This window comes from Ambystoma mexicanum, chromosome 9, assembly GCF_040938575.1.
Source record: "Ambystoma mexicanum isolate Mex_15411 chromosome 9, UKY_AmexF1_1, whole genome shotgun sequence".
Classification (NCBI taxonomy): Eukaryota; Metazoa; Chordata; class Amphibia; order Caudata; family Ambystomatidae; genus Ambystoma; species Ambystoma mexicanum.
In genome coordinates, this window is record NC_090931.1 from 1,136,809,251 (window position 1) to 1,136,833,357 (window position 24,107).

General features: G+C 48.1%; 1 protein-coding gene across 3 annotated transcripts in view; it reads left to right on the forward strand.

The window, feature by feature from the left end:
• Positions 1-24,107, forward strand: part of ORC4 (origin recognition complex subunit 4) — a 1,582,358-nt gene that overhangs the window by 67,638 nt on the left and 1,490,613 nt on the right. For 2 of the 3 annotated variants that reach the window (XM_069616509.1, XM_069616512.1), the window contains exon 2: positions 15,162-15,235. The exons of the other annotated variant lie outside the window; for it this stretch is intronic. In XM_069616509.1, the coding sequence (XP_069472610.1) occupies positions 15,179-15,235 (57 nt within the window). In that variant the 5' untranslated portion in view covers positions 15,162-15,178. The remainder of the gene's footprint in view (positions 1-15,161; positions 15,236-24,107) is intronic. 3 annotated transcript variants of the gene reach the window in all.

Consider the following 24,107-nt stretch of genomic DNA (forward strand, 5'->3'; position numbering starts at 1 on the left):
ATTTTTATGAGAGGGTGGTTGAACAGGTAGTACCTGAAACAATGCAGGGCCGAAAGGAGGGTGGAGCAGGGGTTTGGTGCGAGGGAAGGGGTGCAATTTACGGTGCGTCTGGTATCTGCCCATATCATGGAGGGAGGTTGGAGTTCAATTCCCAGGAAGCAAGGGTGTAATCTTATTGGCAAAAGTGCACCTAGCGGTGCTTTTTTTTTTTTATCACATTTTATTGATTTTATGAGAACAACACTTAGTCAATACATTCCAAACATACAGACATACTTAATGCACAGCTCATACGTTTAAGCATTGTATGGGTACTTCATATCTCTGCCGTAGCCTTGTGTTATATTTACAGATCAGGTTGGTCTCACCAGGTTGGTCTCACATGTTTATCAAGCCTCGTATGTTGCAGATTAGTGTCACTAATTTTCCTCCCATCTTTGCCAAATTTTATGCACCTTTCTGGGGCGACCTCTGGTGGTGTATGCCCTGATCTCCATTGCAATACACGCATCCACATCTGCCACCCATTGCTCATATTGTGGAGCGAGATTGGAGCCCCACAGTTGTGCCAAGTTCCTTTTAGTGAGTCCTGTGACCTTTGAGAATAAAAGTCTTTCGAAGCGGGACATCTCTGTATCAACGTCCACTCCCAGTATTAACAATCTGGGTTCCATGGGTACTACTCGGCCAATGACCGTTGAGTCTGTCGCAGCATTTCTGCCAAAAGGGTTGGATTTGTGGACATTCCCACAGGATATGGATGAAGGTTTATCTCTCTTGGCGACACCTCAGACAGTTGGTCTGTTGTTTTCCCCCATTGATATAGCGCCTCCCTTGGGTAGTATATCCTGTGCAGTATTTTGAGTTGAACCAGTCTGATTCTAGCAGAGATGGCCTGGAGTACATTAGGGCTGTGGTCCAGTACTCTGGTTGCAATGGTCCCACGTCTTTTTCCCATTTGGTTTTTAGGCCACAGAGCTCTGGTGTTGCGAATGAGGAAATTGCATTCTACATTGTGGAGGTAATTTTGACATCAATTCGGTCTACGACACTATTTCTTTCAATTGGTGTGCATTCAGGCATATTGGATAGGTCTGTCATGTGTGTTGTAAGTGCATGCAACATTTGCCTATAGTGGAAGTGTTCTGTCAAAGGTAGGCCGAATCTATTCATTAGGGTTTCAAAGGACACGATTTTACCATCTTGTGTCACGTCCCCGATCCTGGTTACCCCAGCTGCTTCCCAACTTGCCCACTTTGGGAGCTTGTTGAGATCTAGTAGATGTCTATTTCTCCACAGGGGCTGCACCGGTGTAATCTTCCCCTCCCAGCCTAGGTGTTTATGTGCGTCCATCCATACCGTGAGGTCGGTCGTGACCTGTACGCCGAGGTAGCGTCCTTGTTTGGTTTCTCTTCGGTACGGGCAGATATCTGGGCTCATGTTGCTTATCCCTTTGATCGGGAATAGTATCGATTTGTTCTAATTTACCCTCAACTCGCTGAACAAGCCTTACCTCTTCAATATTTGTGTGACAATGGGACAGAATTCCGACGGGTTACTTGGGTAAATCAGCAAGTCATCGGCATACAGGGAAACTCTATCTTCCCAGTCATGAGCCCAGTGAAAACCCCTCCACGATTGCGTGTCCCTCAGTATTGCCAGGGGTTCAATCATCAGTGAGAACAACATTGCAGACAGGGGGCATCCTTGTCTTGTCCCTTTTGCCCAATCTAATGCTGCGCGAGGACCATCCATTTACTCTAACCTCAGCTGTTGGGGCACTATACAGGAGCTTAACCTAGCCCATAAATTGGTCACCAATTCCCATTCTACTCATTATCCACAGGGCCTCCCAATAGACAGTCAAATGCCTTCTCAAAATCGATAGTGAGGGGAGCAAGTGACTCCTGTAGCGCTGGTGCCTTCTCAATGGATACGTGAAGCTTGTGGATATTCATACGTGTGGACCTTTGGGGCATAAAGCCTCACTGGTCTGGGTGGATGAGAGAGGTTATTACCTTTTGTAATCTATTAGCAAAGATCTTCGCTAGGACTTTGGCCTCAGTATTTATGAGCGAGATCGCCCGGTAGGAGCTGCATATATCTGGTGGTTTGCCTATGCTGGCCTTCTGCAGGTCTAGGGGGTAGGAATCCCTTTTCTTTGGAGTGCCGAAACAGGTTAAGCATGTGTGGTGCCACTTCACTACTCTCAATCTTCCATGTTTCCACTCGGAACCCATTAGGGCCCGGGGTTTTCCCAGTTTGGAGTTGGGATAGAGCAGTTAACAGTTATTCTGTGATCGCTCTTTCTAGGTTCATTCTTTGTATATCATCTAGGGACAGAAGGGTAACTTCGTCCATTATGGCAGGATCTATCGGGTCAATGGGGGCAGCGTACAGTGTCTCACAATAGGCCGCAAAGCACTCTGCAATGTCTCGGTCAGTTGAGACCCGCCCTACATTTCCGATGATTAGGTTTCTAACTTGCTGTTGTCCTTCATCCCTCTTTTCCAACCATGCTACAATCAAACTGGCCTTGTCCCCGGTCTCAGATAGCCTAGCCCGCATTGTTCTGTTCGCTTGCTTTGCGCAATTCAGCGTTACATTTTGTAGCTTCTTTTACGCCAGGATTAGGGCTCTGTTATTCTCAACTGCTCTGAAACAATAACGCTCCAGTCCAACCATCATAGACTAACAAGGTCAGTGGAATACTTTGCATGGGAAACTAAATAGCCCCAACACATCTGAACTTTGCCAAAAAAGCTTTTTTAACACTGCAATGTTTTTAAAACTTAGTACATGAAATTGGTTTGTCCCAGATCAGTCACTAACACACATTTCGTACTTGTCTTCACTTTCACAGTATTCGACAAAATTGTGACAAATTGGGGATCCTTTGAACTGCTTGTCAACCTGCTAAAGAAATTAACTGTCCTGAAGAGGGCTACACTAAAAACAGCAGAACACCAGGGATGGTGTTGATGTAATCTGTTAGCCCAAACATATGTAGACATCCCGTAGACATCTGAAAAACTTTTTTGCAAAATAACTTTTTAAAATCTGTTCTTTACTTAGTTTGTTCCCCCCCTAGAATGCAATGGGATAACATTCTATAAGTATCATGTCATTGTAAAATATCATGAATGTCACTTACTAACCAGTCACCAACATCACGAAGCGTGATATTTCTGGACTTTTCCATTTTTAATTTTAACTATTTACTGTAATGTATGAGATGTCTTGTGGAAAGCACCCACTACATGGTTGTGTATTGAATAATTCGATTAAAATGTGTTTTTACATTGTTCACTTTACTGGCAAACTTTTGTTTCATATGAAATTTGGATACATGAAATGGGTAATCTATCCTAATTTTCCCCTGACTAGGTTTTAAGGTGGACTAGGAGAGGGGTAATTGAGCAGTGTGTTCTGTTTTGCATACTACTATGCTAAAAGCATCAAGGCCAATCACCTCCTGAAAGGGAAATTGGAGAAGACCAAGCAGAGAAATTACTTTATCGGCTTGCAGGGCCATGAGGGAGTCGCCCACTAGGGAGAGCAAGATAAAATCCAGATAGCCCAATCGTATTTAATGGAGAATATGGCTAGTGGTTACAAATCGACTGAGGCTCAGAGACAATGTATCGCAGAGGCTTCTCTTCCCCGGCTGACCCAGAAAGACAGGGAAGCGTTGGAGGCCCCGATTCAACAGGTGGAAGTGGCATCTGTAATCGAAGCTATGTCCCAGGCCCAGGTGGTTTCTCGTCTAGATTCTGTAAATTCTTTAGACCCCAGCTCCTGGCACCCCTGACAGCCCTATTCAATACTTTTCAGGAGACGGGCAGTGTCACTCCCCCAATGCAACACTCCACCACTATCCTGGCACTAAAACCGGGGAAGGACCCAAAGGATTGTGCCGCATATAGGCCGATCGCACAATATAGATGCCAACATCTACTTTAAGGTGATGGCGAATCGCCTAGCCCCGCTCCTTCCGCAACTGATGCATCCTGACCAAACGGGATTCATATTATGTAGGAAAATTGGAGACAACATTAGGAGGGCAGTGACTTTGATAGATTGGGCCACTCAAAAACAAGAAACTCTCCCTTCTTGCCCTGGACGCTACAAAAGCATTTGACAGGGTAGACTGGTCTTTCATGCACCTGAATCTGGAGGCTTTTGCCTTTTGACCCTCAATTCAGAAGAGATAGCTGCCAACTACTATGCCCGAATACCTCATTCCAGGTTAATGGGGAGCGCTCGCCTCTGATCCCTCTCATATGCGGAACACGTCGGGGATGCCTGCTTTCGCCCCTCTTATTTGCACTCATTATGGAGCCACTATTGCAACATATACAGAGGAATGAAGCAATTCGGGGCCGGTGACTCAGGAGGCCTCACATAAAATGTCACTTTATACCGATGTGCTCTTATCGATCACCAACATCATCCCCTCTATGCAGGCGGCTCTACAGGAACTCTGCGAACTCTGGGCGTTTGGTCAGGTAGCAGGGGTTGACATCAATGTTGGGAAATCGGGTTGCTAGGGGTCGGCCTCACTACACAGGATTTGAGGGACGTTTGTGATATCTGCCCAATCCGCTTGGACATGATGGGTATAACTTACCTGGGCGTGCGCTTAACGGCCGTCCGAAGGACCTATATGGGGCCAATGTTCCTACCCTGGTTAGAATTCTAGAACAAGTCAGATAACTACTGTAAAAATGAACCTCCTCCTCCACTTGTTATATTGTTGTGCATCCCTCCCAGTGGAGATCCCGAAGTCCTTATTAGAAAGGCTGCAACGTAACATGTGCTTTATTTGGAGGGGGAAAAGTCCAGGATCCCAAAGGGGGTGCTGACTGGTGCTACTCCAGTTTGGGGGTCGCAGACTTTCTGAAATATGCTGAAGTGGCACAAGGTGCACATCTGCCCATGTGGTTGACTGAACCTCCAACCCCTACGTGGATGGAGATGGAACAAGCGCACTGTCCCCTGCCCCTGCGCTTTTTGCCCTTTATTCCGCATTTGTCACAGAAGCAATGGCCTCGCCTGTTGCGATCAACGAAACTGACAGTGAAAGTGTGGGATGGGGTTCTCCGAAGGATGAAGATTCCTAGGGGCACAGGCCCACTTTCCCCAGTCTTCGGTAACCCCAACTGTGCTCCTGGCATGCCACCTGGGGAATTTGGAAGATGGAAAGACGGGGGCCTGCTTAAGTTGGGACAGCTATTTGAGGAGGGTCTGCCACGCGCATTCGAGTCATGTAAGAAAGAACTTAAACTCTCGGAGAAGGAAAGGTTCGCTTATGCCCAGATCTGCCACTGGATTACACACCCTGATATAAGGCGAGAGTCCCCCGACCCCTAAGCCCACTGGAACTTAACATGGGGGAAGACACGCAAAAAGGTGTAATCTCGAAGCTTTGTAGATTGATGCGAGAAGACCTGCTATCTCGTTGTCACCCATAATATACGGCTCGTTGAGGAAACGGCTCGCAAATTGATGACCTATCCTGGGTGGAAATATGGGCGAGAGCTCGCGCCTCATCAAATTGCGTGACAAACGATGAGTGTGCATTGAAAGTGCTATTCCGGTGATATTATTCACCGGTCCAGATTCACCACTTCCTGCCCCTCCCCACCTGCTGGCGAGGATGTGGAGCCCTGGGTTCGTACTTTGTCACCAGATACACACCTATTGGGGATCGTAGTACAACTGATTCACGATATTACGGGTAGCCGTTTACCGCTGTGCCCGAAAACTATTCTGTTGGGGGCCCTGTATGAAGAAATATACCCAAAGTCGGGGGCCCGGGCAAAGTTAATAACCCACCTGTTGCTGGCGGCATGCATCACCACGGCCCGATGTTGGAAAACAGTGGCGGGACCGGACATGGGCCAATGGTGGATCAAGGTCTGGGACACTTTGGTGGCCGAGAGGATATCGGCAGCAAAAGAGGGCAGGCTGCTGCACTTCCAGTCAGTTTGGTCACCGCTGATCGAATATGATCAAAAGTCTGCGGGCATGACTTTTAAGCCACGTCTGGTGAGACTTAATTTGGCTCGAGGGGCAGGGGGGGTGAGAGTGGGAAATCGGACAACCTTGAATATTAGACATTGCTAAAACATCTGTGTTATATTTTTATGTACTGTGGTTGCTCCAACTGTGAAAACGTTAATAAAAATGAGTTTAAGGATCCACCAGGGGGCGCTGAGATGTTCTAAAGCATCTCCGCTCGTCTCCCCAGCAGGGCACTAATCGAGGGACCTGAGCCCCCCCCGACACCCCCGGAGCGGGACATCCACCCCCCCCCCTCCCCCAGTATGAAGGTGCAGAGCACCCCCGGCTCAAACCCGAGCCTCGGGGGTGAAACGGAGCCGGAGTTATAGACCCGCGAATCTAGAGGGCGCGAGGCCCCTCCCCCCTGCGGCTCTGCGGATCGCAGCGGCGAGCCCGGGCCCAGGGAAGGCCTACAGAGACCCAGGCGACCGAGGCCACGGGCACCTGCCTCGGCCTGACGACTGTCGGCGGCGGTGAAACGGCCCGGGAGGAGGACCCAGGAGCGGGAGAAGGAGGCATCGCAGCAGATTGTGGAACACTCCCAACGGGGAGGCAGGAACGGAGCAGCACCCCAGGAGTGCGCAGACTCCTGCGAGCCCGTGCGGGGTGCATAAACAGGACCCAACCCCAGGCCGATTGGAACGGGAGAGGCCCCCCGAGGTAAGGAGACCCAACCCGGGGCTGGGCACCCGCCGGGGGAAATAAGACTCAAAAGGGGGAAGGAGGAGAGAAACCAGGTGAAGCCCACACAAGCCCCGGAAGCACCCTGAGCCGAAGTGGTGCACTGGGCCCAACCGAGGGCATCTACCCCCCGCAAGCGCTGCATAAAGACAGGCCAAGGGGCCTAAGACCCCTTGCCTGCCCCCCCTCTCCCTGTTATAACACTCCAGGCCACGGCCCCAACTGCAGTGAAATACGAGGGGAAAATCCGAGAAGGGGAGACTCCCCTTATCGTGGGCGGATTTGCTAGCGGCGCTGTCCCCCCCCATAACCGAATCTCCGCCCTCGGCCTCAGAACTACCAGGGGCCCCCACCTCCCCCAGGATGCAAAGGGGTTAAGCAGGCCCCGCTGGCCACGAATACTTGGTGGCGGCCTCCGGGGATCAAGTGTGCTCAAGGAAGGCCTATGAACTGGAGGGAATCGCTACAGAGGTTTCGGCGCCCGTTCCCTGAGCCCCCCACAGCCCCTGGAATGGCGGCCCAAACGCAACAAGAAGCGGCAGATGCAAACGCGGTCTCCAGGGGAATGGCGGCCCTTCTGGATGAAATTAGAGGATTCCACGCAGATATTACCCTTAGGCTGGACACCTTAGACAAAAAGGTGGACAATCTAGATGACGGGGTGCAGGCATTGGAGAATAATACTGCCTCGAATGGCATTTTCGAGACACAATTTGACATGCGCCTATCGGAGCTGGAGAGAAGAGAAGAGAAATGTTCTTTAAAAATGGATGATTTGGAAAATAGGGAACGGCGCTGCAACCTACGCTTCTTGGGCTTCCCGGAACAAGATGGTGAAACTCAGGCAGACATTGTCAAGGCCGTTAATGCGGTGGTGGGAGTGCTTTTTGACGGGGCTAATACCAACAAACCCACTATTGACAGGGCCCACAGAGCGGGGGCAGCCTCCAGAGGCCCCAGATCCGTTTTAGTCCGCTTCCACTATTTCTCCGAGAAAAGCAGGATCCTCGAGCTCGCTCGCAAGAATGGCCCGGTGGAATAGGAAGGGGCCCAGATTTCGGTATATCAAGACTTGTCGGCCTTCACTCTGGCGAGACGCCGCCTTTGTTCCCCTCTGACAAAAATGCTCCAAGCCAAGGGAGTCCGATACAGGTGGGGGTATCCATTTTCTCTTTCATTCGAGTTCGAGGGATATAAATATGCCCTGATCACCGAAGATGACATCCATAGAGTGACGGGTGAACTCCTAGATAGTTCGGGTTTGGAACCGGGGAACCGCGATCGGGAGCGCATCCCGATGGGCCCAAAAGGGAACAATGCTCCGAAGAAGAGGCGCAGAGTACGAGGCCAAAGGAAATTCAGGAGAGTGGCCCCAACGTCGCCGGACCTTCAGAATGGCTGAAAGAGCCACTGGAGTCCAACGAATAATTAATCTAATGACGCTGCAAAGGGGGGATGTTGTTATGTTTCACGTTTTGTATTGTTCCCGAAGAAGGGGGGGGTGCTCAAATGGGCGTTTATGAAGAGGTAACGAGCCCGGAGGGGGGAGACATGGTTGGCCTGTTGTGTGACCTTGGGACGATGCCTCAACACAACCAGGCGATCTGGGGGGAGGGGGGAGGGGGGTAGGGGGGTAGGGGGAGAGAAGAGAGGAAGTTGGGTTGTTGGGGAAATAGTTATAGTACGCCAAGGCTTGGGGACTTGACCACACCCCGGGGGCTGTCACTAGCCCTCTGTGAGGTGCTGAAGCAATTTGGGAATTACGACACTTGCATCTTTGAAATTGGAGTTATGAGCCTCAAAATGCGTCCTAATGGATGATTCACTCCAATCCTTGTCAGTGGGGTCTTTAAATGTACGGGGGCTCAACTCACCTACCAAGAGGTCGCTACTTATGCGGGAATTTATGAGGATGAGACTACAATTCCTCTTCGTGCAGGAGACCCACTGGGTTCGGGGGAAGGAGCCCAAACTCGAGGCTAAAAACATAGATCAGGTGTTCTCTGCCTGTACCCAGTCTAAGAAGAGGGGAGTGGCTCTGCTGGTGTCCCCCGGGGCTCACTTTGGGTTTAAAGCATCTAAAGCTGACCCTGAGGGCCGGTACCTCATGGTAAAGGGGGATGTGCGGGGACGTTTGTTCACCTTGGTCTGCATATACGCCCCAAACGAATCGCAGGACATCTTCTGGGAAAGCATGAAGGCGACAATAGTGGTTTTCGCAGAGGGTACCCTCCTGGTGGCAGGGGATTTTAATATGGTGTTGTGTCCCAAGAGGGATAGGAAATCCGTGAACCCTTGCCCCAACATCCGTCTTCACAAAAAAATGGCATCAACCTTTCAGAAAGTGAATGGGGACTTGGGGTTGTGCGACACAAGTATACCCAAGGAAGGGCTAAACCCCGGCTACACTTTTTACTCTAAGCCTCATGATGTTTTCTCGCGTATCGACTACATTCTGGTAGACTCATCTATGCAGGGGGAGGTCGCCGGCGCAGGGGTGGAAACCGTCCCCTGGACGGACCATGATATGGTTAAGATTAGGATTGGCCTCCCCCCTGCCCCGGCGGCCGGTTCCCGTTGGAGTTGTAACGACCTCCTTCTACATGACAAGGAGACACGCCGAACCCTTCTGACAGCCATAGAAGACTATTTCTCCCTCAACGACAACGGGGAGGTGGGCACCATGGGAGTGTGGGAGGCGTTTAAGGCAACTATTAGAGGTACCCTGATTGGCATTGGTGCGGGAAAAAAAAGGGAGAGGGACCGGGAAGAGAAAGATCTGAAAACCAAGATAGAGGCCATACAACCAGGTGGTAAACTGAAAACGCAGATGTTTCCCGGGCAGTGGGAGGAATTGCAGAGGCTGCGCACCAGGTTGGCTGACCTGCAAGTAGGGCAAATGGAAAGGAAGCTCTCATTTTTTAAACAAAAATATATGGAAAAGGGGGAAAAGGCCGATAAGATTCTGGCCTGGAGACTCCGCGAATTTAGGAATAGCAGGAGAGTGAATTCAATCCGCTCCGCGGATGGTAATTCGACTGCAAGGGATTCCAAGATAGCGGAACAATTTAGGCTATATTATGAAAACTTATATTGCTCAGAATACAAGGGGGATGGGTTGGACATTGATAGATTTCTAGATTCCCTCCCTGTCCCGGGCCTACTACCAGACAAAGCTGACACTCTGGAAATCCCCATTTCCCCGGAAGAAGTAATCAACGCTATCTCCTCCTTAAAGAGTAGTACTGCCCCGGGGGACGACAGCTTCTCAGTTAAATTTGATAAGACCTATAGATCCACGCTCGCCCCCTTTCTGGCCAAGCTGTTCAACTTTGCACTTAGCCAAGGGTCTCTCCCACCCACGATGATGTCAGCCCTAATAGTGGTCTTACCTAAAGAGGGCAAAGACCCAGCTTTATGCCAATCATATCGCCCCATTTCGCTCCTAAACCCTGATGTTAAAATATTGGCCAAACTTCTGGCGAGCAGATTGGCAAAACTCCTCCCTACCCTGGTACATGGGGATCAAGTGGGTTTTATCCCGGGGCGTCAAGGGTCAGATAACATAAGAAAAACCCTCGACCTTATGCACGAGGCATCCGAACAGGGAGTGGAGGGATACCTCCTTTCACTTGACTCAGAAAAGGCCTTCGACCGTGTCGAATGGCCTTACATGATCAAGGTTCTTCGGAAGATGGGATTGGGAGTTAATTTTTGCGGGTGGGTCGCAGCACTGTACAACTCGCCCTCGGCAAGAGTATTAGTTAACGGGGGTACATCTGAGCCCTTTTCCCTTTCCAGGGGCACCCGGCAAGGATGTCCCCTGTCGCCCCTCTTATATGCCCTGGCCATGGAGCCCCTTGCCATAGCGGTTAGGAACGACCCGGAAGTCATGGGAATACGGTGTGGTGAGTGTGAATTTAAGCTCTCCCTATTTGCAGACGACATACTTGGTTACCTGACCAGCATTCAAAAATCCCTACCGAGACTGTTTGAGCTCATACACTCTTTTGGCTCCTTTTCGGGGCTGAGAATAAACGCATCCAAATCGAGCATCATGCCCATGGGCCTGGGGGAACAAGATATCGGGAACAATACCGATATTCAGGGGGTTAGAATCGAGCGAGAATCCACAAGATACTTGGGCACCATCATCCCCAGAGATCTGTCAAAACTATACCAGTGCAATTTCCCTGGAATCCTCGCCCGGGTCAGTAGCGATCTCAAAAGATGGGCTCCTCTTACACTCGCCTGGCTCGGACGCATGGTTACGGTTAAGATGAATATCCTACCACGCCTTCTTTATCTCTTCTCTGCACTCCCGATCGTGGTACCTGAGGCCTTTTTCGAGGTGCTCCAGTCCCGTGTCCTGCACTTCATCTGGAATGGCAAAATGCCCAGGATCAAAACTTCCACCCTGACCCTCCCGAAATCCCATGGTGGCTTTGGACTCCCCGATTTTAGGCTTTACTACAAAGTAGCGCAGCTTAGGGTGTTGTTGGAGCACATGCGAGACGACATGCGTACGTACTGGACGTATGTCGAAGACACTCATGCTCACCCAAAAAAGGTCAGAGACTATCTCTGGGCCTCCCCCAGGTCTCTCCCCCTACAGCTCAGGACACATCCCACCTTAGCAGTCCTTTGGGCGCTGTGGAAACCCAGTAAAGCTAACAAAGTGTTAACTACATGGCCTTCTCCGCTGTCATCGCTCTGGGGCCCGCCCATCGACCTGGGCATGAGGGGCTTCCGGGACACCCAGGCCTGGTCTGACATGGGCCTGGAAAGATTCTCCCAGCTTTTACGAGAAGAGGGCTTCATTGAATACGACAACTTAACGGAGGCTCTGGTGGATAGGCCCCCCCTCAGTTTTTGAATTCCTGCAGTTGAAAGGGATACTTACCCAACCACGGTGGTCCGAGCTGCTTAGTCGCCCCCTCACCCCATTCTAACTTATTCTGGCCAAAAGTACATCACGTAAGGGTTCGCTGTCTAGGTTCTACAGTGTACTGATTACATCGGACCTAGAGGGCAGACAACCCTTCAAGCACATATGGGAAGAGAGGATGGGAATGTCACTGGATGATCACACCTGGAGGGCGGTCCTTAAGTGCATCTTCACGGGCTCCCTATACACAGCAGCTATGGAACATAACTTTAAAATCCTTCACTCATGGCATCGCCCCCAGCTTTGTTGTCTAGGATGTTCCAGGACGTTTCCCCTTTCTGCCCTAGAGGGTGCCACCAACGGGGAATCTGGTTTCATATGTGGTGGAGTTGCCCGTCCATACAGGTTTATTGGACGGAACTACTTAGCTGGATCAAAGATATTGAAGGTTATGGTCCATCATTGTACCCGCTGGAAATTCTATTGGGCTCCCCCCTTGCCTGAGTCGGAGATGAATGCCTTCCCCAAGGTCATTGGTGCCATGTTGCGGGCAGAGAGGTTGGCGCTCACGCAAAAATGGAAGAGTGCCCTGGCTCCCTCTAAAGAGGAATGGCTCTGCAAACTCAGGGTGATTTTCAGCTACGAAAAACTCACTGCAATAGCAAATGATACTATGACTGATTTTATTCAAGATTGGACAGCAGTGCTGCTGCATGACGACTGTAATTCAATGCGATTATAGAGGGGCGATTGAACAAATGTTCGCATTGCACAGGTCCCCACACTCCTCAGAGGTTTGGTCTTACCTTGAACTAACCGCTTTGTGGTCTTACCCCACTGTTTCAAGGATCACTTTTTACTATTGTGTGCTATGCAAGTGTTCTCTCTTATGCTTAAAGTAGTTGCATCTTCTCTGAACTTGGCAGGTTAACTGTTGGGGGGGGGAGGTGTCGGGAGGGGGCAAGAGGGGTTGGGGGTTTGGGTAGCGGGGGGGGAGGGGGAAATCAGAAAAAAAAGAGTTTAAAAAATAAACAAACAGTATCCTATTTGTTTGTTGGGTTGTAACGCTCACCTGATTCCGTAGAGGCGCCGGTCTTGACTGGGCGTATACCGTATCTTCAAAGGTGATGTGCAACACACGGCTGGCTCTTTGGGCTGGACCTCTGTGCACTGTATGTCTGACTTGAAGGGTGAGATGTCTGCAGATAGAAAATATGGGATTAAGGAACTGGGTTATTGAATGTCTCTCTCTTCTTCCCTTTCTCTTCTCCTGTAGAACCCCAAAGGTTAACGCTCTCACCTTAGGTAAGTGAACACCGTGCTCTCCATCTGCCTCGGGGCAGGGTGCTGTAACCAGTTTCTTCACTGGATAAGGGGAGCAGGCCTCTTGACTTCAGAGGACTGCTGTCCGTCGTTTACTGCACGAACGGTAAGTTTAGAGTTACTCTAATGTCTTTAAAGTCTTTAGTAATGATGTTTCTTGTTTTGCAGGGTTCCGGCGATGGCGGATGACGGGCTGAAGTGAGTTGAAGATGGAGCCCGTGTGATGAATAGAAGCGCCTGGAAGCACGTAAGTAAGCGCTTGTTGCCTGCTTCACGATGCGCTCTAACTGTCTTTTTATTTTGCAGGTACAAGTTCGGAGCGGCTGCCGGGTGCCGGAATACCCACTGGGTTAGATGTGGAAAGGAGTAATGGCACGTGAGTATTAAAGTTCCCCAATGTCTTTAAACGCACCTTGTTTTGTCTTTCAGATGCGGGATGCAGCGCCGAAGGCCTCCGGAGCGTGCAAAGAGTTGGTAAGCTTTTGTCTTTCAGATGCCGGAATGCAGTGTGAAGACCTCCGGAGCGCACGAAGAGTAGGTAAGCCTTTGTCCTTCAGATGCCGGAATGCACCGCGAGGCGTTGGTGACAGCCGATGGACCAGGTAAGTGAAGAGCTGTCACTGAAGACCGTAATGCTAACCTGTTCTTTCTTGTCTTTATAGGTGTTGCTGAAGACTGGATTCAGGATGGTAAGCCTTTTTCCTTAGGCCCAGGATCAGATGCAGAAGACACGATGAGCGTTCTGCTGCAGAGGATGCAGAATAACGCAAAGCAAGATTCATCCATCGGGTGTGGTTTAAATAGCCTCCTGTAGTGCTTAGGTGTCTCCTTCCACAGCCACGCCTAGTAAGAAAAGAGTTCCTGCTTTCCAGAAGAGTTCCAGTGTTCTGAATCTAGGGAGTGGCTCCTGCCCCACCCAACAGGAAAAGTAGTTCCAAACAGAAGAGGATCAGAGGCTCAACTGGCAGGCAAGTAAGCAGCATGGTCTGCTGCAGGTAAGTCCACCCAAGCATTATGAGCCCGGCGCTTCCAGCGCTGGGACTGGGCATATTTATGAGCCTGGTGCCACTGGCGCCAGGACTGGGTCCAAAAGGTCCCAATTGGGACTGGTTGGCACTCGGAACCTGGGTTATGGATCTGCTTCCAAGGGAGTTGGGAAAACCCTGACCTTTTGGAAGCAGAGATCATGACATGGGTATATAACGGAATTGAGCAGGGCAATGATGTACAAGACCCTTTAAAAATGGCTGGTGTGGTTCCTGACCCTTGGTTGAAATCGTTGCATGCAGCTGATTACCAATGGGTGGCCCAATATTGTTGCAGAGAGCAACATAAAGATCACGTGAGACCCACACAAGGGGACGGGGTTGGGAACCCTAAGGTGGACAAAAGACAGGAGAGCGCAAGAATGGTTTTGAGAAGTCAAACACCAAAGTGGGGTGCGAGAAACAGGATTCCAAGGCCAGGTGCACACAAACATCCTCCCAACCAGAAAGAAGGAACAGATGCTCCAAAAAGAAGTGAACAGCAATATTTTACAGGACTGAGAATTCAAAGGCCATTGCAATGAAACGTTACTGGTACCGAAGGCAGAGAATACAGAGACATTCAACAAACCTGAAGTATGAACTATACAAGCAGGCAGATTGTCTGGAAGAAGAAATAAAGACATTTGGGTGCAGGTCAGAAACCAACCACCTTTACAAACTCTAGGGGAGAATCCCTTGCTGACCTGGTTGAGTTTAGGTTAATGTATTAGTGGTAGGGTCAGACCATAGGTAGATTAGGTATTTGCACAGAGGACTGGTTTTGATTGGTAGATGTCTTGACAAGCAACCTTTTTATTCTTTTCATAAGATAGGGCAAAGACCCATTGTTGAACTAGGGGCAGAACAGGCTTTACTTTGTGTAAAATAAACTTCCAATTACAAATATGATCGCTTGTCTGTCTCCCGAGTCGGGCTGCGACAGATCCCACATTGTAGCTGTTAAAGTAGGAATTTCACATCTTGCCCGTCTTTTGCCTACATTGCACTACCAGTAGTTTATGATGCCATTATAGTTGTGCATTTAAAACTGTAATTTTTGTTTCTTATTCTGCTGAACGTACTCCACACGGCTCCACCGCCATGTCCCGTAACCCCCACACACATGCGTATATATTTTGAATATTGTTTTAATCTATTTGTTTTTCATTTGATAGGTTCAAAGTAAAAGAAAATGAGCAAGCGTAAATCGAAGGAGAACAGCCTAACGCTGAGAGAATGCATTTCCAAGGTGACTAATTTGGATGTTTTTGAATAGTTTCTAAAAAGTCTGACATTTTGAAAATAATTAGTAAATTAGACCCTTTCAATAAAGCAAAATAAATTAAATGTATAATATATTTGTGGTGCAAGCGTGCACTTGACTTTCCGACTCAATCAATTTAAAATCAAGAAAATATTTAATATGAGGATGCACAAAGGTCAGATGTTCAAAAATGTCTTGCAACTCTGCTCTTGAACCACCCTAAAATTATACGACTTCTGAAATATTATCTTATGGGACCAGTTTGGGTTGTCCAATACATGTTGTTTTTCAAAGAGGTACATCAAATATTGGCATATGCCCATACCATAGCAGAGCCCATCGATGTACCAGATGCTTAGGCATAGTTGGAACCCTGGTATCTAAATTAGTTATTGAACAAGATAATCTGTAGGATTCCAATTATGAAGTGCTTATTGGCCCTTGCACCTTCAGAATTCAAGAGTAACCACTCGACATCCTCAATCCCTTCCCAATTCTTTGAACATCTCAAATTTGAACATTAAGGTGCATCCTTGTATTAAATTCACACTGGAGATTGGCTCTCCAGAACTTCGCTTTTTGGATGTTTAGCTTCAAATTTCAGGAAGACATGTGATCACCAATGTTTACCATAAACCTACTTATGTGAAAAATCTTTTACACTTTACAAGTTTTCACCCAAGATGTATGACTGAAATCTCCCTGATCCTGAGACATTTCAACACGAGCGTTCATCTCAAAGAGAGATTTAGTGGTAGAGGTTATCCTGAGGAGGTTTGTCAGACTATACAGAGAGCTAACTTAGTGGAGATGTATTTCCTATTTAAGTATAACAAGAAGAGTCCCTATATTCCATTACTCTGTATCTCCAAATTCTCAAGACACACTGCACACATTTCTCACACCCTTAAGAGAAATTGGAAATGCCTACATTTGACCCTCAATTGTTGAAATTATTTCCTAAGTCACTGATGATGGCCTTTAAAGGTGGCAGGAATCTTGGGGATAGACTAGTAAGCACAAATAAACCCGCCCCTCAATACTTAGAAGACCTTACGTGCATGCAAGTGAGGCAATTTCTGTGCCGATCATGCAGCAATTGTAACCATATTCTAAAAAGGAATTACCATTTCACATCCATACACTGGTGAAAAGGTTGCCCGCCGTGATTTTGCTACCTGTTCAACCTCTGGGTCGTTTACTGTATCAAATGTCTGTGTGGCCTACTAAAGAGCTGCTCTGGGGAGATGGCTTGAGCACAGGTCAAACATTAGTACGAGCAACTTAAGGTCACCAGTTGCAAGATGTTTTCAGGCGAAACATCACAACATTTTCAGATCAGATTCATGATCTTAGAACTGGTTAAAATCTCGAACATAGGGGGTGACAAGTCTACGTGTCTTGCTCAATGTGAGGTACTGGATACATCTGTTGGGCACACGCCACCCAAAGGTTTAAATGAGGACTTTCATTTACACTTTTTTGTTTAACCCATGTGCTTGTATTGTGGTTTGATGTGAAGTAATGTGGACATAGAATTTTATTTTGTGTGATGAAACTCAGGTGTGAGGTTACTGTACATATTGGGTTCCAAATGTGATATACAGTTGCAGGATAAATTCCCTCCATCCCTATTTACCACTCTACAATGTATCATCTGTGTGTATTCAAAAGTTGATTCAATCCTGTAACATTTGTCTAAAGAGGCTTAATGTGATTTCTGATCTAGTACACATTGTGCTGTCTAGTTAAAGGGCATGTCCTGCTTATTCAGGGTTATCATTGTAAACATTCAGTTCTATCTTATTTGATGTAAAAATTGATGTTTAGTATTTTAACATATTGCATGATTGTGAAACCTATGGGTGGATGGAGTATAGTTTTTTCCTTGATAATGCAGTATTATGTTATGTGACATATTTGTGAATTCGAATATTGTCTGACATCTTTGAATGGTCTTACAATATCTGTATGCATAATAGATGACTATATGGAGTCAAAACATCATTAATTGCAGATGTTGTACATTCTGTCTGCATGAGTGAAAATTCAATTCTTTTGCTTTTTTTTCCTTTTCAATTTGATGTTTAATAGTCCATGTAACTAGGTGGTTATTTACCAGAATTGATTCTATATTTGGCAATATGTGGACTAGTCAGTTGTTTAACCTTCTCTTTGAGGGGGTGCAGTCCAGAATATATAACCATATATTGGCATATTGCACCAGTGATTAGCTGGTTGAATGTTGCAAATAATTGGTCAAAATGTTGTTACATTGTGCATATTTCATTCCTTTTATTACCTGGGGATTTTTGAATGCCCCAATCATACTCAACATACTATTTTTCATTTTTTTTGAGATTTACTTTTATCTGATTTTTCTCACCAGAGCACACATTTTTATTCTGTTTGCTGATGTACATTATAGATATATTTCAATACGTAGGCTCACTTATCTCTTTTTTGGAACATTCAAAAATGTCAGCCGACGTTTGCCTTTAATCTAGGCACTTCACTGCACTTCCTACAACAATTTGCATTGCCCTTTAACTTCGGCGGTTTGCTGTTGACCCGACGCACCGCAGGTTAGATATGTACTTTGAATGTCAGTTATTTTTACCAGGTGAATATATTTGTCTGTTTTTGAGGAGGCAGTATATATTTACATCATATGAGACAGGGGTTATTTGTCTAGCCACACATGGCCGTGAAGTTAACAGCATTGCAGGGTTCGAAATAAAGATTGTATAAGCAGGAGCTAAAAGCATTGCCTGTGTGTTACGAAAGATTTCCCTTTATGTGTAATCTGCTGTACTCCACTGGATTTTAGCTCATCTCATTAAGGGGGAAACTGACATGCCCTTCAGACTCACTAGTGGGAGACTTTGTTTCTCTTAGTCTTTCACTTGTTGCCATTTTTTGGTAACTGTTTTATCAGTGCACAATGTACCTTCCAGTACAGTGTGCTGGGGGCTCTTTTTCACCCCTAAGGCTTTAGACACCCTCAAAGGATTTTGTGTGTGTGTGTGTGTGTGTGTGTGTGTGTCCCTCCGATGTGGGCTGGACCTGCCTAGTTCCACTAAACATTTTGGGTGCCAGGATGTCTGATGTGCTGGAATGACTGGTACGACCGTGGTCCATGATTGGTCCACGTCTGGGATGGTTGAATGTGAGCACATTGGTTGCCCTTTGTTGTGGCAAGATGCACACTTTGGATAAGAGAAGGCACTATACACCCATTCCAGATCGATTGTCTGAGTTCACACCGAACTTACTAAAGGAGCCAAGTATCCTGAATCAAAGAAACAGATCTGTGCAACCGCTGGAGACCTGCTAGAAGGTTTGGCACCTGAACTCCGCTGTTGTCCCATCAGAGCCCTTGTTTCTCATTGATCACAGAAGGCCTGCAAGGGCACTTCCACCCTTTGGAGTAGTGGGACCAACTACTCTCGGCACCTCCTGCTTAACCTGCAAATGAGCCCCTTCGGAAGTGTGCCTGGACCGCCCAGTGAACAGACCAGCTTGTGTGCGACCTTTGCTTTGGAATCGCAGCCGTCTCGAGTCTTGACTTGACACTTTGGGAACCGTAAGCTCTTAGTTGAAGGAACCCTCTTGCTGACTTTCATACACCTTGCATTCCTAGGTCAGGAACTAGGAGAATATGCCCGAACCTGAGCCTACGCGGTACCCGTGTCTCCCCACTGTGGTGACGAGCTTTGTGGGTGCCTTGCTGCTGTGCCCTAAGACGAACTGCAGTGGAACTGACCCAATTCCTTCCCCAGACGCGGCGAAAAGGCCACTGTCCCATCACAGAATGAAGTCCTGGAATGCAGCCCCTAAAAGACGGAGAGACACACAACTGCTGCACTCGAACCTGTGAGTGAACTGGACTAGACTGGCAGCAAAGTTTGGTCCGGACTGCGACGAGGGTCGGTGAGTACTTGCATCACTTACCGGTGCCCCCCAGGCGCATCCATACACTTTTATGCACGAGAGTCCCCCACTGGCCACTCACCTTAGTTAGGGTAGCTTGAGATACCACCTTATTCCTGATTCCTGGAAATCGCTCTGCCCTTTTGTGGATAGCCTCCTCGAATAGTGGAACTCTATTGTTCATTGCCTCACCCCCCTTCCTGAGACCCTACAGCCCCTTGAAGATCTGTTTTGTACTTTAACACACGACCGAGAGCTGCCGCGCTAAACGTACTTTTGAGCACAAGGCGCCACACTTCATTGGACTACCTAATTAGTTAGGGTTGTGATTCCTGAAGAATTGCCTAAAGTGTATTTGCACTGTCTGACCCTCTTCTGTTACAGATTGCGGATCCATATTTGCTTAATATTGCTTTAAGACAACAGTTAATGTATATATTTTCACTAGTATAAGGTTTTTTTTTAGAATTGTTAATATTACTGTGGTTTTATCTTGTTTGGTTTAAAAGGCCTTTAATAAATGTATATGTATTTTTGATATATACACTTGACTGAGAGTCATTTGTGGTGTTGTTTACTGTGTGTGCGCATTGTGGGCCTTCAATCACTCTCACCCTTCCCGAGACCTAGTCTTGATTGCCGCCAATGCTACCTTGGTTGGTCTGGCTTGTGCAGAAGGTTACCCTGTTCCAAGAAACTAGGCTGGCCTTCTGAACCTCAGCCCATCAGGTCAGAGTTCAGAAATCCATCTTAACACTGGGTATCATGCATTAACTAGTGACCAGGAGCTACCACTAAATAATGATGAGCTAGTACTTAGTGTTCCGTAAATCTAACTTCCAAAACTCCTAGGTCCCGTCCCCTTTCCTCCATACTTTTGGGACATTCTGTCATTCGGAATGGGACTGGATCACTTTTTGAAGCATCAAAAATATTATTGTCCTTCTATTTTTACACTGGGCCATCATGCGTGGCTGTCGCCCCGCCTTCCTGAGCCCAGCGCATCGCCCATCAGTCCTTTTCTCTGCGTGGTCGGGGTCAGAAACACTTGCACCGTTGCAATTTTTTGTTTTCCCATCTTGTCCTTCAAACTTCCAGCTCCAATTCCATGGTCAACTTCATCTGTCTATGCTGGAGCGACGGGGGTTTTGTGTCCTGTTCTTCTTGCGCGCATCACTTTGCGGGAGCGGATCTCATTCTCTTTGTCTGGAGTGCATCAATGGGATTCGTTCGGGCACTTCAGCGTAGGCACATCAGGTGACGGGAAGTGTTCCATCGGTTGCCTTCGGCTCACTGTCAGGGAGAATTCTCTGTAAAGGCTACTTTCCCAAACTTAGTGAGTCCCCCAGCAGCTTTGCTGGATTTTTTGGGGTTTATTTTTTTCTCCTGCTAAGAGTGAGACTCTTTTCCTCCCACTCTTAGACATGATTTGAGGTGTTCCTTTGACTTTGAATGTGTTTTATGGGCTATGGGGTCCTTTACCCCATAGGGCTTCATGTGTTTTTGGTATGTGGGTTACACAGCACCCTCCGTGCCGTAATCCAGGGGTGTCGTAGCGACCCCCAAACATAGACTCCATACCCTGGGACTGACTACTGTCTCCCAGGGCATGTAAAGTCACCATTGGCTTTACTAGTCCCAAATTATGAACAGAAACCAGTACAAACCATCATATTGTGGATGTACTGGTCGGGGCAATTCAATTGCCCCGGGGTCTGTTGTTCGAGGGGGCACGTCTCCGGGGCACGTCTCCATCCCCCTGATCAAGTTTTGGCTGGTGGCAGTGGATACTACTTTTTATATTCGACTGCAAACGAGGCTACCACTTTTTAAAATAGCCCCGAACATACCGCCGGTTTATTAAATTAATATTAAATCACTGGTTGGTAATTTTTGCCGAAACTCAGTTCCAAAATGGCGTTTGTGTTCGCTTCTATGACTTTGTTCCTCCTTTTGGCGGGTTTCTCCACAGAAGCCTCCAAAAGTGGTGCCACTCTGTCTGGGTACCACAGGGGGTGTCGGAGGGGGTTTAGGCACCCTGGACTGAGTTGCCTTGGCAACTGCCCGGCTCACCACTTAGCATGTTTGACAGCTAAGCTGAATGAATGGGGGTTTGCTGCATAAAAGCAGGGCTTTGGGGACTGGAACTTCAGAAGTCACCACAGGATCTAAAGAATCCGAAGAGGGAGAAGCTGAGCCGACCTGCAACGACGACACCACCAGTGGAGCCCTGCGAACCGTCTCACCACTTTTCCCGACGACAGAGGAGATCTCCAGTCCGGAGAGTCTTCCTTTGACTGGTGGGGATAACCAGTTTGCCCGTCTTATCGCCTTCCTGGATCATCTCGTGGCCGCCTTGCCCGTGCCAAGCACCCCGGCAACCGGAATACCACGGTTTTTCCACCCCCGCGAATAAAAGGGTCTTAGCTTTTAACCGGAGAACTCCACGGCTTGTTTCTTCCCTGGCAGTGCAACGACCTTCAGCTTTCCTCCACGTCGAGACCATCTCTTCCTCTGGACGACGCCGTGACTTGCACCTGCTGCCAGGAACAGCTGCCCCCGCTGGAGGATCCCCTCCACTTTGAAAGTACTGTGTCCGCCTGGCCTCCCTCGCAACGGTCTGTGTGGGGTGACTCTTAAAGCTTCCACTTACCATTTGGGTTAGCCCTAGGCTGGCTAACTGAACTTTTCTGAGCTGACTTAATTCTTTTCTGAACTCCCTGCAAGACTTTTCAAGACTGTGTGATCTTGGGCGCATTAGTGTTCTGTTCTCTCAAAGAGGGAGCCTGGCATGAACTTTTTGCTCACAAGTAGACTTCACTTTCCTGCCTTGCTGGGTGCTTCTAAAGTATTGTGTTGTGTGCTTTTTCCTAATTTCTGCCTTTTCCCTCCCTTTTTCTTAACTTATTGGAGTGCCATCTTTAGTTAAGCGCTCACCTGTCTGGAAATAAGTGGTGTTAACTAAGACTTGTCTAATAAGGAATAAGTGATGTACGTCTAGTAATAGTGACTGTGTGTTGAATTTACTTACCTCTTTTTGTGCTAGTGTAAATTATAAGTGTGTCTTTAAATAAATAATTATATACTTTTACACCAAAGCTCTGGTCAGTGTTTGCTTGTACTACTGTGTCTCTGTACCTATTGTGTATACTCTGCATACTGCCTAACTCATCTTGAGAGAAGTCTGACTGCTCAGCCACAGCTACCAGCTAAATCTGGGTGGTACAGACTGCTACCAATTGGGTTTACTGCCAACCACCTGTAGTCCTAAATCTTTTGCAGTGGTCCCTAAGGGAACTGTACAGATTTCTGCCTAACAGCTTCAGCAGTTCATCGACGAGAAGAGGAATCGGCCGGTAAGTTATTTTGCTTTTTAGGGCACCCTGGCCAGGCATCTCCTTCCTGGGGTTGTCCAGTGCTGGGAGGAGCCTTAACGGCTTTAGCCTCACCAGTGTCCACCCTGAGGTATCCCAAAAGTGATCTTATCTGGATCCCAGAGTCACCTCCGAGGATCCCCTGCAAGGGGCTAAATGTACTGGGGTCGACCCCTGAGGTTCCCCTGCCCGGGGCTAAAACTACTGGGGTCACTCCCATGGTATCCCGTACAGCGACTCATGGTACCGGAGGTTTGCCTGAGGTTCCCCAGTCAGGGTCGAAGCATACCAGGATTTTTCCCGAGGTTCCCTGGAAAGGGGCTAAAAAGAAAACCAGCAGGACTGGTCCCCATTCCGGGGGGTCTTGATACCGGGCGTTGGCCTGAGTGTCCCCTCTGAGGGGCTAGACTCCATACCGGTTCTGCTGAAGGAGCGAAGAAGTCGGGCAAAGGTCCCAGGTCTTCGAATACTGGCTCGGCCGAGTTTCCCTCAGAGGGCTAAAATCTAATGGCTTCAGATAGGCCTGTGACGCAGATTTCTTCAGTGTCACAAAATGGCGGCTCAGCCTGCACTGTGTCCATTTTTTTGTGTCCAAGGTGTCCATTTTGTTGGGCCCGTCCAAATTGGCCAGCATAACAAGTTTGTCAGGAGGACTCTGGATAGTGACTTGGCCTCATTTTTCGTTGCCCAAGCTGGATAACCGAAATCCTTTTTGGCCGGCAAAAGACTGCAGTACGATATTCCCTCTTCCGCCAACTGTCGCTTCCTCCAACATTGGCCCTTCTGCATTCTGTTGATCCAGTCAGCGGAGGGCAGTCTTGGCAGCCAATTTCAGCAGAGTCATGGAGGGTATGTTGGATCGGCCACTGCCAACGCCCCAGATTAGGGCATCCCCGGAGGATGCTTTGTTTTGCATATTTCAAGCCCTCAGGCACTCGACCCAATAATGGCGTATTTTATGGATCTCTTCTAGGATTTGTGCCCTAAGCCTCTCAAGCCTCAACCTGCTCCTCCACTGCCTCAGAATGCGCCTCAATTGCCTCCCCCGCTTCCAGCAGGTCCTCCTCTGCTTCCAGCAGGTCCTTCTCCTCTTCTTCCAGTGCCGCCAACTCCTGTTGTGCAGCCTCCAGAACAGAGAGTATCTGATCCTCCACGCGTTTCGGAAAAGCCTTCCGTTTCTGCCAAAAAGACTGGGGGTGATTAACGAAGACTATGAGGACCCGCCCTTTTCTGTCAGGGCGTTCCATGACAGAGTGCTGGATTTGATGACGTTGTTATAAATTCCAACTCCGGAACCCCCGGCTTTGCAGGAGGGAGGGTGGCCCTGATGTTGAAATCACAGGAGTGCTCAGGTCTTTTTCTACTTCAGAGTCGCTGTCCACAGACTGCAGCAAACCATCTTCAGTTCCTTCTTCAAATTCTCTGCTGTTCCGACTTGGACTGTCGGTGAACTGGCGAAAGTCGTCGATTGACTGCTTCTCAGGACCTGATTTTGTTAGGTTTTTGCTGAGATAACCGTCAAAGCCAAGATTTTTCTGACCGGACAGGAT